Here is a 13,645-nt window from a genome sequence, read left to right on the forward strand (position 1 = left end):
ATATACATACAAACATACCAAAAGTTGGCTTACCATTAATTTTTGTCCTTTGATAAAATTAGCACTCATTTATTATCAATATAAATATGGAGGGCAAATAAAGCCACTTGCATTCATCCTGTAAATTTCCAGGAACACATCATACAGACTTCAAATAGTCTGTGACCAATAGCAAAGACCTTCAGAGAGTACAGAAATTTCACTGTACAGGAACTGTTTACAATCAGAGCCGTTTTGTTCCCAAACATAAAAGTCAAAGAAAGTAAAAGCAGAATAGAAGAAATTTTGTTAGTTATTTTTTAAAGGAAAAAGTTTCTTAAAAATTATGGGATTAGTCAATGATGATACTGCTATCTAACTCCAGCTACCCTGGAGGCTAACTCTGGAGTATTCACAAGTTCAAAGTCTGAATAGGCTACATAGTAGGTTCAAGTCCGGTCTGGGCAATTTAGTGAGACCCTGTCAAAATAACAAGGAAAAGAGGGGCTGGGAGCATAGCTATTCTGTGTTTGCCTGAAATTTGCAAGGCCCTGGGTTTAATACCCAGTAACACAAATACACATCACACACACACACACACACACACACACACACACACACACACACACAATTATTAAGCACAAGAAGCTCATAATACATAATAATTGGATGTTTTAAATTGACTAAAAATATATCTACTACATTCCAAATGGGTCTGCCTGTTCACGGTAAAGTATTTGGTGACAGCATCAGAGGTAGTTCAAAAAGTAATCAAAACTATTATTTATTATGACATTCAGAATGAGTTTGTTTATTCAACAAGCAATTACGAATTTAATATTTAATATTGAATACCCAATATCTGCCAAGAATACATAAAAGTCTGAAGATATGGGGGAAAATGCCATTGCTTAGACATGTAAATTATTTACACATATACACACGTGCATATTTAATAAAATATGCAACTGGGAAAATGAAATTATTCCCCTCAATCTGTAGTGTCTATTAAGTCATTTCTGAGTAAATGATGGTGTTCTTTTATATTACAATGAAGACACTTCATATAGTATAGTGTTGCCAGTTAGCGCAATTGTTCAGAGTGTAGTGTAAATATAGAATTTGTGATATGTTGATATTATGTTTAATATTATTTCAACTATTTAAATTTTATTTGGATATGAAGTAGAAATTTTGGACATGAAACAATTGTGTAACAAACATTTGGAAGAGAAAACTTGAGCTTACAGTGGGTGGAGAGATGGCCAGGCAGTTAAGAGCACTCAACTTCCTTGCAGTGAATTCTAGTTTAGTTTCTAGCATGTGGCTTTCAACTGCCTATGTCTTCTACTTCAACGGAATCCAATGTCTCCATCCTTCCAGGGCACTTGCACTCATGTGCACATACATCCAAACAAACATTCACATAATTTAAACTAACTTGTAAAAGGTCTTTAAAAATTATGGGTATGTATAGCTCAGCAACCACTACCTCCAACATAATTAGGTATTTCCTAAATTTGTCTGAGGAAAAGACTCATCAGAGGAGTCTCAAACTATAATCTCTAATGTTCCCAAGGAAATCCTATGTAGATATACAAATAACGGCAAATTTATCAAAATATATTTTTCCCTGCTTGTGTGTGTGAGTTCACAGCCATCAACTTATGATTTATGTAAAAGTTTTGTTATAGGTATTTAAAATGAAGGAGAACATACCTGTAATCTGTAGCAAAGTATTGGATGTAACACTACAGCAGTCCCTAGCAGACATCTGGGATAAAGTATAGCCAGCATTTATAAAATCAGAGTTTTGTCGAACAAATGTGGCTTGTTTTTGTATGTTTTCATTCTAAGACTTAAAATCTTGGGACGAACAAATACAGAAGTGAATTCTTGAAAAGTATTGGTTTTGCACTTTCTGTCAGGTAAGATCTCTTTGGTTTAAATCATTCGCTTATGGAATCAGATCATCAATCTAGAGCATTTGCTGTACCATACCTAAGTTCTCCCGAACCCTTCAGTTTTCAATGAACAGTGTAGATAATGCAGTCAATCAACAGAAATACAGAGTAGTGACAGAACACTAGGTCACATGCCTGATAAAGTGGAATAAACTTAGCCAGTGCCTTCAAACATCACAATTACTGACATCTGAATAGATTGATGTATAGTAGTTCTTGATCCCTTGACCCCTGCAGCATGCTGCAGGGTGGCAACCATTTGGATTATAGTCAGAGGTGCCCAGTACTGTGAGACTGCCAGCCGAATAGTGTGTGCTGGTGACTATGGTTGTTGCTATTGCTGTGGGGTCTTTCATAGATTCATTTTCATCTTTTCACTCCTTAATAACAGTCTTTTATCTCACATTCCCTTTGTGTTCTACTCAGTTATATACAAATAAAACAAACCCATCTTTTCCCTGTTGGAGATCTTTTTGAAGATTCGAGGGAAGGAAATTATAGTCATCCCTCGGTATCTCTTGTGGACTAGTTACAGCATCCCCAACACCAATCATAAGAAAACCTGAAGATGCTCAAATAGCTTAAAGAAAATTGAGGCAGAATTTGTATATAACTGACCCATATTCCTTATACATACAGTACATTATATCCTTGCTGGGTTACAAGTAAAGTTTAGTACATTATAAACAGTATACTATATTGTTTAGGGGATTGTGCCAAGAAAGAGAAATATGTCCATGTTCCACACAGGTGAAGTTTTTGTGATTATTTTATTTCAACCACAGGTAAGGAGGGACACCTGTACTGTATTTGAGTTACTTGTTTACAATAAAAAGAAAGGTTCCCACAGTCTCTCTTTTCTTGAATTCATTTCACATTTTGCTTCAACCTCCTCCACTGATATATATTGTTTATTTAACACATGGCTGTTCATGGTCAGTATTCCCCTTGATAGACAGAACTCTATCTCTAGAGCTGATTATAAATCAGACAGTGGGTCAGTTCCACTACTAACAGAGGCAACTCTAAAGAGCTTCAGGTTGGACTATGCTGGTTTCTAGACAGGAGAAAGCAAACACAGAAGGCAGTAAGACCCCCCCACCCCCAACCAGTGTGGATAATTTGCTAGCACCACTGGCTTTTTAAACAGAGTCCACCTTTATTAAATTATTATTGGCTATGAGTGGAGCAGGCTTACAATTAATCTTATCTGGCACATCATTTGAGCTGTCTACAGAGAACATCTTGGCTGTGAACAATGAGACGATAATTCTTTTGTATTCCTGTCTGAAATTCTGGTTCAGGAGTCCATATATAATTGCATTGAGGCAGCTGTTGAAATATGCCATGTAGTAACTAGCCACAAACAGCCACTCTGGGATCCTGGGGACCATGTTGGCAGGATCTGAAGCCACAATGAGCCCGATGAAGTTGAGTGGGGCCCAGCAAATAGCAAAAAGTACAAAAACAACAAACATGGTGACAAAGTTCCTGAAGTCCTGTGGCTTCAGTCTGGGTTTGCTGTCAGGTTTCACCCTCCGTCGGACCTGAAGAACCAGGATCCAGATTCTTAAGTAGCAGAAGATGACGATAATCATAGGCACAATGAAATGGAAAACCACCACTGCTATCGTGTACGCAGAGCTGACAGACTGCGTGAAGGTACAGGAGTAGATCCGGGGATCATACTGGAGAGTTCCGGTTTGCAGGTTGGGCATGATGGCAACAAGCGTCAACACCCATATCAGGAACACGTAGCAGAGGGAATTCTTGTTACTGTAGAGTCTGTCGTACTTGAGACTGTGGCAAATGTAGCAGTAGCGGTTAATGGCAATCCCGGTAATGTTGAATATGGAGCCAATGACACTCAAACCCATCAGGAACGCACTAATTTGACAGTGCAGATATCCCAGATTCCATCCATTGTTAAATATGGATGTCAGCACCAAGGGATAAGGGTAAATAGCAACCACGAGGTCTGCAACAGCCAAGCTCACCACAAATATATTTCCTAAGAGAGAAAGATGTATAGAACACATGTTAACACCAGTATTACAAGCATTGCATCTTTAAGCATATTTTAAAGATAGGAGGACTGGAAATACAGCCAGTGCAACTGGCCGTGCTAGCTTGAGGACTAGGTTTTGGATTCTCGGGACCCATCCAAAAGTCCTGTGGGCTTGAATGCCTGGCTATAGTCCCACTGAAAGGTAGATAGAGACATGGGATCCCCACATTAGTAAGAGTGGCAAGCTCTGGGTTCAACTGAGAGAGCCTGCCTCAAAAATGAAGTTGTAGAATGATTGAAGAAGACACCAATACCAACCCCATCCACACACCCATGAACTTACACATGCATGCATACAAACAGACATGCAAACATATATACTCACATTCCATTTATATGACCCATCTACTTCCATGTGCTAAAGAAAAGAAGGGAGGAGAGGAGAAAGAGATGACCAGGGCGGAGTTGGGGGCGGGTGGACAAGCTCTTTCCTAAGCTTGGATGACCTGGAACCATGTGGCAGTTGTGAATAAATGCCACTGATAAACTTCAATGTTGCCTTTATCTAGTCAAGCCCACTTTATGAATTTCTGTCTTTTCAGAGCATTCCATTTTCCAAAGCATGGAATTTCAGACTATTTTCTCTTCTTGTGACCATTCTCAAGACCATTACATGTCCATGTGGTCTTTTGTTTGGGATCTCACCTGAGAAATCTAACATCACTCAAGTTGGCCATCTATTCCTAAATTCTAGATCCCTTACCTCTCTGGTTCTTCCAAAGCTTTTAAAGGGCCTCTAGCTTCTTGTGTTGGAGGGCCATGTGTCTTTGTCCTAAGAGAAAAGGGCTCCACCATCACGGATTTGAACAGTGGTATTATCAGACTAGCTATGGAACTGAACAGAGGCACTTCACTTTGCCAAGGTTCCATTCCTTCTCCTATGATACAGAGAGGTTTGATGGTGTCTTCCCTCCTAGTGTCAAGTGAGTCTTAGATGAGGCAGTTATGTCAAACACTGAGAACTGTCTCCAACTCATAAGAAAGTTAATTATGTTCTGCAACTCCCTCCCTCAAAACAAAAGGAAAGACATTCTCTTGCATTTATGAATAACAAGATGAGAACATTAAACCCCACATATTCAGAATAAGTGGTAATCTTCTGTCCTAATTTGATAATGGAACACATTTTCAGTGTGTAGAAAAGGGACTCTAGCTAAATTTTATGAGATGTTCTACCAATACAATCTTTTATTTTTGTGGCTTTAAAGAAACTTAATTTCTTAATATCCCTTCTCTTTTGCGTTGCTTCTCAATCCAGTTTTGAAAATTTTACTAATTTTTTCAAGCCTGTCCTAAATGGACATCTTATTTGCCCAACCAGAGATAAGCAGTTCTCCCTTTGAAGATGCCAAAATTATTTTATTTATACTGCATTTAATTTGGAATGGGAATGTTATAATACATTTCATCCAATAAGGACTTAACAACTGCATATAAAGGGTTCTGGGGAACTGAGTAGGAACAGACAGGAAGACAAAACCATAACAGAATCAAGAGCAAGTTTGATATTATCTATAGAAATTAATAGAATGCTAACTTCAGTGGGGGTTAAGAATAGAATACTTGATCTCATGGGATAGAGAAACATCTCAGGTGGCAAAATGGTTGACACACAGGTATAAGGACCCAAGTTTGGATACCCAGAACTTATGTAAAAAGTGAGGCATGGTAGCAAATAACTGTAGACACAGTGATGGGGAGACAGAGATAGGTTGGTCCCAAGAGATCACTGACCATCCGTTTTAGCCAACAGATGAGCTCCAGGATCTGGAGAAACCTTGTTTCAAAATTAAGGAAGAAAACATTGGAAGAAGATGCTCAACAACACCAATTGCCTCCAGAAGCATGCACACATGTATCTGCCCCACATACATGCACATGCCAACACATGTACCATATCCACCTCCAACCTCCCAGAAGAACACATGGTCTTAAAATGTCAATAATTATGACAAAATGCTATAGTTCTCTTACCTAGCAGTGTCCTTAAGTGAAAGAAAGGAACAAAGAAAGAAGAAAGGAAGAAAGAAATTTCCCTCCCTAACTCCCCTAAATATAACACAAGCAAACATTACAGCGGGAGGGGACAAAACCACCTGATATAGAATCTCTGGCTTAATTTTTTCCCTAAACATTTGTAAAATGAGATCAATCCAAAGAAAATTAAACTAATGATTTAATTAATGTAGTTAACTGAATAGTAATGAAGCAAAATTGCTGTAAAAGACATGAAGAATCAAAGCCATACACATAACTGCGACGTTGTCTGTGGTTTGAATTTTAAGTTCTTTAAGAATAAGTCTACATTAAGCCATTTTACTTCCTGCCATTCTGGCTTTAAAAGTACTGTTTTGATGCTTAGGTTTTGTATACTATATATCATTTTAAACTATTAAATATTTTTAGCTAAAATGGACTGACTCCAGAATTTAACCATTTCACTTGTAATTTAAAATTATCTGTGGGGAAAAATAATTTGCCATTAAACCTTTCATTTGGACTCATCTCCAGCTTTTCACAAACTTTTAAAGAACCTAGGACAATGGGGCAGAGGGTCCAGTGACTGCTACACAAGCAGAGGACCTGAGTTAATGCCCCCCACACCCCTGTAAAATGCCATGCATGGCTACATACACCCACAGTCCTGATGCTGGAAGTGTGGAGATACAGCATCCTAGAACTCATTAGCAAGTCATTCTAGGCAAATCAGAGAACTCTGGGTTCACTAGGATACTGTGACACAAAAATTAAGGTGGAGAGTAACTAATAAAACTATCCAATGTCCACCTATGGTCTATATACACACACAGACATGTACTGTACATTTATACATACATGTACACACATGTATGCATATGCATGCATATGTGTAAAACATACAAACATATATACACATGTACCACAAATAGGCACACAAAGAATTTGCTTTAGAGCATTTTTTTAAATAAAAACATTGGGTGCATTTCTCATGTCATGACTGCTTTTTATCTTCTTTCTTTAATTGTAACTAAAGAAACAGGAACTTTTAGTACAAAGCTTATTTTGTTTCAAATGTCTGGAGGTAATGAAGTAATTTACATGATCAAACCCATGAAAAGTCCCTGTGGGTGCTGTTTGAGATACAAACATGAGGAATGAATACTCTCTATGGGAGACATTCTAAAATGGAGGGAAAATAAGTTAACAAACAAACATGCAAATCTCTGCCTTTGGAGGAGGCAAAAATATGTCTAGCTGAGCCCTGATACCCCCTCCTTCTCCTACCTGTTAGGTGATGAGCCCTGTCTCTGGTCTTCTTCCTGAGATTACAGACATATGGGATATTTTGTTTTGACTAAAATCAAAGGGAATTCTAAACACTGAATAGTATTCCCTTTTAGGGTGCGTGCCCCTGCCCACCATGTTGGAATTTTTCAAGTCATACTGCTAACTAAGGAATTTATTGTACAAAAGTGGGGACATGGTCTTGGAATTCACTAGATTGTTGTTTCCCACCTTAGAATATTGGTTTTGAGGGTTCATTTAAAAACAAACTGGGTCGGGCTAGAGAGATAGCTCAGAGGTTAAGAGCACTGGCTGCTCTTCCAGAGGACCTGAGTTCAATTCCCAGCATCCATATGGTGGCTCACGACCATTCCTTACAAGATCTGGTGCCCTCTTCTGGTGTACAGATATACATGGAAGCAGAATGTTGTACACATAATAAATAAAATCTTTAAAAAAACAAACAAACTGGGTCACCCTGTGGCTGGGATACCCCAGGATGGGATATGAGTGCTAACTCTGTGATTAGCCTATAGTATTATTAACCTCATACCAAAGATTCACTGGTCATAAAAGCAAAGGAGGATGGCATACTAGTGACTCCTTACCAAACTGTTTGCTTCCTGTCTTCTGCCTTTGCAACTTTAGGTTTTCTTGGTCTTATAGACATGTTTATCCTACCAACCTGCAGTCCATGGACCCCATGTATCCTAAGATGTCTATCTGGCCCTTTACCTGTGTGAATTAGAACATCATGCTGCAGTGTCAAAGGCCTGGACAGCTTTGAGAGGCTAAAGGCTTAATTCCAAGGAAGACACACTTCCACCTGCACTTGAGTCCACAGTTTCATTAAACTGGAAACTGAGGCTGACATTTATGTACTTTGGGCTCATCATTTCAGTGACCCAATGGGAGGGGGGACATTACTATCATCAATCATGTTATCAAGAGGGAAGACACATTATCATTATACAAGACCCAGAAAGTATGTATCTTAAAGGTAAGAGAAAGCTGGGAATCAAAAGTACTTAAAAATACTTATAATGATCATGAGACCAACTGCAGAGACGAGCACTAAAATAATTATGAGTATTTCTTGTTTACCATGGTTAACTGTGACCCCATTGACTATTGTTTTCTCTTTCCCTTTGCTATTGTCCTGCCATCTAACTTGTGGTAGAAGTGAAGCCTGTATTTCAGTAATTAAACTATAGGGTATAAATGGGGGCTGTGATTCAGTTAGAAAAATAATAAAAGTCATGTAAAGATGGACAAAGACATGACTGTCTTAGGGAAAGAGGTTGGCGTGTTCCAATTTTCTGAAGAGCAGCCACATTTTGTCAGGCAGGGGCATCATTTCAGTATCTCCTTTATTAGAAAGTTACCCTTAGACTAAAAGAAATATCTACTTGTCAAGATGCCACAAGGGGGCAACTGATTTGGTGCTATATTGAGTCTCATGTTCCCAGAATTCCCTTCTCTGTACAGTTATAGGTTAGCATGATTCACAAAAGAATTTTTTACATGACCCAAAAGATGAGAACAAGCTGTCCGCTGTCCTTTTCATAAAGCAGTTCCTCCATGAAGTCTGCTCCGCGAGTCCTATTGCGGACCAGACGCTTAGGGCTCGTTAGTTTCTGTTGCTGAAAAGCAATCTGTTTTGTGCAAGGCTGACTTCTGGCTTGCCTTTGGATAAGTACTTCTGCATCACTTGGAGAAGTCATCAGTCTGACACCGCAGCGTTGGGACCTTGGCTTTAGGCTTTAGTACACGAAGCTGTTACATTAACCCCTTCCCACCGACTATCACAATATTGTCACAATATTGATTCCTGCCTGGGTGCTCTCTTCATAATGCTGGCTGCAGAAGCCCCGCCCCGCCGTAAGCCCTCCTGGACTTCACATCATGGTGGAGAGGGGCATCCTATAAGGGAGAGAGTTGTTGCGCCTGTCTCGGATCCCGTTTGCCAAGAAGCCCCATTTCTCTCTGAAATTTCTGAGGACCACACTCTACCTATGGGCTCACAGCGGCTCTCCAGTGACTGCCCTTGTGACCAGTAACTGATACAGGGAGACAGAAAGCCTGGTCTTGGGCAAAGACAATAATGTGGATGCGATCCCAGAGGATCCTAGCTGTAGATTAAGCTAAGCCAGGCTAGGCTGTACCCGAATCCCCATCTTGCTTACTCTCTCCTTTGCCCAATTCTGCTTTCCTTGCTGCCGTAAAGTTCCTCCTGTCAAGCCCCAGCATGACTGTGAGAGCCAATCCTCTAACTCGAGTTTCCTTCCTAGGAAACGTAAGACAGCCTTTCAGCTCCGTAAAGAACTGGGGTGGTTTTCCCATCTCTGCCGTGAAATTCAGTCCCCGATGTCTGTCTTTCCCTTGAATCCTTTCCTTGCTCTCTTGTTTACTGCTCTGTCAGATTCTCATTGAATTCCAAGGGGGCTTGGAACTTAAGAATAAGATGGTAGCTTCCAAAGATTCAGTGGGGCTATAGAACAGTGCCACCTATGTTTCCCTAATTTGTTCCTTGTAATCATGGGCACCCAGACCCTAGCACCAGGACGACTTTGTAGAAGTCCGAGTTCTATAGAGCCCAACTCTATATGCATGAAAGCCTACTACTATTTTGTTAAGTTTCAGCCGTCGTTATATCCTGAATTATGAACAAGCAGGATGCTGTTGTATTGTTTTATGAAAAGTTTTATTAAGTATAATGTACATATAGAAAAATGCACCAATTCAGAGCCTGCAATGCTGCCCCTAGCAAAACAAAACAATCAAGTCCAAATGTCTGTCTAGCTTTACTTTCTCCACGTTTTTTCAAAGTATTTTCATAGACATCTGTTAGCTTGATACTTGCAACAGTTACAACAGAGCATAGTGTGGGGCTGAAGTTTAGGCATTCTGTCAAAAGTGGAAATTTGGAATGTATGCAGTGAGATCATAACTGCAGGAATCTCTCCACCGTGTTACACCCACTGGACTGGGGATGTATCATTTCTCGAAAGAAAAGAAAAAAAAAAAACTTGGACAGGAAAAGAGCAGATAATCAGTCAACCTTTAGCATCTGATTGGTTGCTTGGAGGCGGTGCAGGTTGTGATTGATCAGCCCCTCAGGTAATTAAATATTGGGGATTTCTTCCTCCAGACACCAAAGGCCATCCTAGTCTCTTGAGAAAAGGAAGAGGTTAAAAATAATTCTGCAATTATACCGAATTTCCAAAGGAAAGAACTATTTGAACGTTTGTGGGCTTTAGCATTCTTAACTCTTTTTTTTATCTTTCCTGTTTAGAAAAGATTTATATATTTTTATTTTCTCTGTATGGGTGTTTGTCTCCATGTGCGTATGTGTAGCACATACATGCCTTGTGTCCACGCAGGTGAGGAGAGTGTGTAGGATCCCCTGGAATTGGAGGTGCAGATGAACGAGAGCTGACACGTGGGTTCTGGGAACCTAATCTGGGTCTTCTGCAAGAGCAGCCAGTGCTGTTAACTGCCAAGACATCTTCCAGCCTATTTATCATCTTCCCATTTTTAAAACCAACCAAAAAAATTGAACAAATACACAAATTGAGCAGTCATTAAAACATTTATTTTGAGACAGGGTCTCATATGTAATTTTAGTTTGCCTGGAACTCACTGTATAGACCAGGCTGGCCTCAAACTCATAGAGACCCACTTGTCTCTTCCTTCTTGTACTGGGATTAAAGGTGTGCACAGTGACACCTAGCATCAATAAAACTTTTAATAAGCATCTAGTAACATAATTGAACCAGCTATCTTTAGCTCTGATCCAAATCACTATTTTTTTTTCTAAGCCTCAAATGGTTTGAACTCGACAGTGGTGTATTTTAGCAAATAGCCCAATTATAAAAATATGATGCTTTGTGGACTAAAGGTCACCTGGATCTTCCTTATAGCTTTGGGAATGCAGTATATAGACTCTCCGCTCAAGAAGTTGCTTAGCCAATGAAGCCCAGAGCGGTAGGGCAGTTGTGAGTACTTTTCTGAAGCCACTAGGAACGTGAACACTCTTTACAGGAAAGGTCTTGTACCATTCAGACTTCCCGAATGTAAGTTACAGACATGAGTGAAGCAGCGTGGATGGGCTCCAGGCAGAAGCTCGAAGAATCAACCCCTCCCACCCCAGAACCTCTGAGCTTCATGTGCCCCTCTCTGTAAAGTGGGTAAGTCTGACACCCCACCCTTGTGCTGACCAAAGAATTCTCTGTGTGGGGGTGCTGAGAGCCACATGCAGCCTGCAGAAAGTGACCCCCTACTTACAGGAGGGTGTGTGCTCCCCCGGCTATCCCTTTATTGCAGTGCTGAAAAATCAGACCTAGGACTTTCCCAGTGCTGGGCAAATGCTACCACTGAGCTATTGAATTCTGAAGACAGAATTCTACTTTAAGCCAATCGCTTGTGAAAGGAAGTCATCCCATTTCCTAAGCCAAATGGAAGTCATAGTATTAGATGACTTCAAACTAACTCCTATACTTTGCACAGCCTGAAGCATTTTGGAAGCTAGGGCAAAGGGGGAGGAGAGATATTCTACCTGAATTTGCATCTTCACAAGCTACCCACTTTAGGACAAAAATACTACTTTTGGCAAGTATTTAAATGAATGGCTTCCTCTCTACCATTCTTCCAAAGTTTACTTCCAAACAAGGGACAGAAAACCAAGTCACCCGACACCATTTAAAGATGAAAAGTAGTAGCTCATGAAGAACCTACAGACCTGCTCTTACCCAGGAAAACTGGTTCAACTCATTGCTTGGGGGAACCCCAAATGTAACTCAAATACTGAATTAAGCTTCATCCTACATTATATGTGAATGCATTCCTCGCTACAATGTCCATTTTTAATTTCAGACTTGTTGGCTTGAGGAGTGAAAGTCATTTTGCCCCTCTTCCAGCATTCTTAGGGCCACCCCCTCCGCCCTGCAGTGTGATGCTATTAGCTGAAAAAACCACACCTGACAAGAAAACAGAAACAGCTGCTCTGTCATTTTGGCAGCTCATGTATCTCCTCATATTTTAGCAAAGTTGGGAAAACTGATTTATATGCAAATCCAAACAACTGATGAGTTCCTTGATCTAATTTGAAAAGGTGTCTTGAGGAATTTACTCAACTGGTACCCTATCTAACGAACCCGAGAATCGGAAAGCTAGCGTGAAGGGAATACTCCTGAAGGGAACAGAAATCATTTAAGGGCTTTCCATCTCGAAGGACTGAAGACTTACGGAAGATCTCTGACAAGACATCTTAGAGGAAAGGGGTAAAGAGAAGGTAACCCACATTCTCTAAGAGGAAAGAATAACCCAAAGTTCCATGTCTCAGAGCCCAACTTCCTGAACTTTTCTCGGGGTCCCACAAGGGGGCTAGCGTTGGAAGAGGTGCTGGGAGTCCCTACCTGCGTTCCTGAGCTTCTTGTTGCGGTACACAGACAGGATGACCAGCAGGTTGCCCAGGATGTCCACCACGATGGTGAAGATGAGGATGAAGGCCAGCGTAGAGGCCAGCCACGACGGCCGCTGCTGCCCACCCTCCCCGCTGCCTGGTGCCTGCTGTGAGGCATTGAGTAGACCGCTGCCATTGCCCTTCATGGTCCCCTGGGTGTCTCACCGCAGCGCAGCCAAAGCCATCGTCCTGTCGCTCCGCGCCCCCGAGTGCCTGGCTCTGCTCCCGCCCTCTCCGCCACTTTTTATGGCTTGGCACAGCCCTCCCGCGCCTACTTTGCATCCTTAAGGCTGCTTCGCGGCGGTCCTGCCCCCTCCAGTCCCTCCCCGTGGCCGGACACCCTCTCTGCATTTGGCCGCTGACGCCTGCTGACACCTGCTGTCCACTGCCGGGCATCTTGGACTCCAAAGTCCCGCAGCACGTGCACATTGCGCCCTCGTGCGGGTAGACTCGGCAAGACGGGTGGAGCCGGCAAGCAGAGAGGAAATGAAGCTTTTCTCCTGGGATCTGGACCCACCCGGCATGCCACAAGGCATGGACTTGAACCCTAACCGGGACAGGAGTAGGTAACTGAGACACCAGATTCCCTAGATTCCTTATCGGCAGAGTGAGGATGAAATAGACTCTTAACTCATCAACTTTACAGTTACTGATGTGTAAAACTAAAATAAAAATGATTAAAAAAAAAAAAAAAGGACACCTTTTCGCTTTGACAACAAACCATACAGTATTTTGTGCTGGGTTTTTCGGGTAATTAAACGAAAAAAAATGTAAATATCAGTGAAAACAGGAACACGAGAAGAGAAAGCTGATGTAGAACCACAATGCAAGATTGCTGGGGAATGGATTAGTCAGCTCTGTACAGAAAGAAACAAAACCCCAAGACGTCCTGCGACACAGGAAAGG

The 13,645-nt window shown here is 41.1% G+C and overlaps 1 protein-coding gene across 1 annotated transcript; it reads right to left on the reverse strand.

Annotated features, from left to right (window-relative positions):
* Positions 1–2,793: 2,793 nt before the first annotated feature.
* On the reverse strand, positions 2,794–12,949 carry Mtnr1a (melatonin receptor 1A). The gene is made up of 2 exons (XM_027391009.2): positions 12,693–12,949; positions 2,794–3,954 (listed from the first exon to the last, which is right to left on the reverse strand). The coding sequence occupies exons 1-2, from the start codon at positions 12,883–12,885 to the stop codon at positions 3,086–3,088; spliced, it is 1,062 nt and encodes a 353-aa protein (XP_027246810.1). The 5' UTR covers positions 12,886–12,949; the 3' UTR covers positions 2,794–3,085.
* Between the last annotated feature and the right edge of the window lie 696 nt (positions 12,950–13,645).

Source organism: Cricetulus griseus (assembly GCF_003668045.3).
Source record: "Cricetulus griseus strain 17A/GY chromosome 1 unlocalized genomic scaffold, alternate assembly CriGri-PICRH-1.0 chr1_1, whole genome shotgun sequence".
NCBI lineage: Eukaryota > Metazoa > Chordata > Mammalia > Rodentia > Cricetidae > Cricetulus > Cricetulus griseus.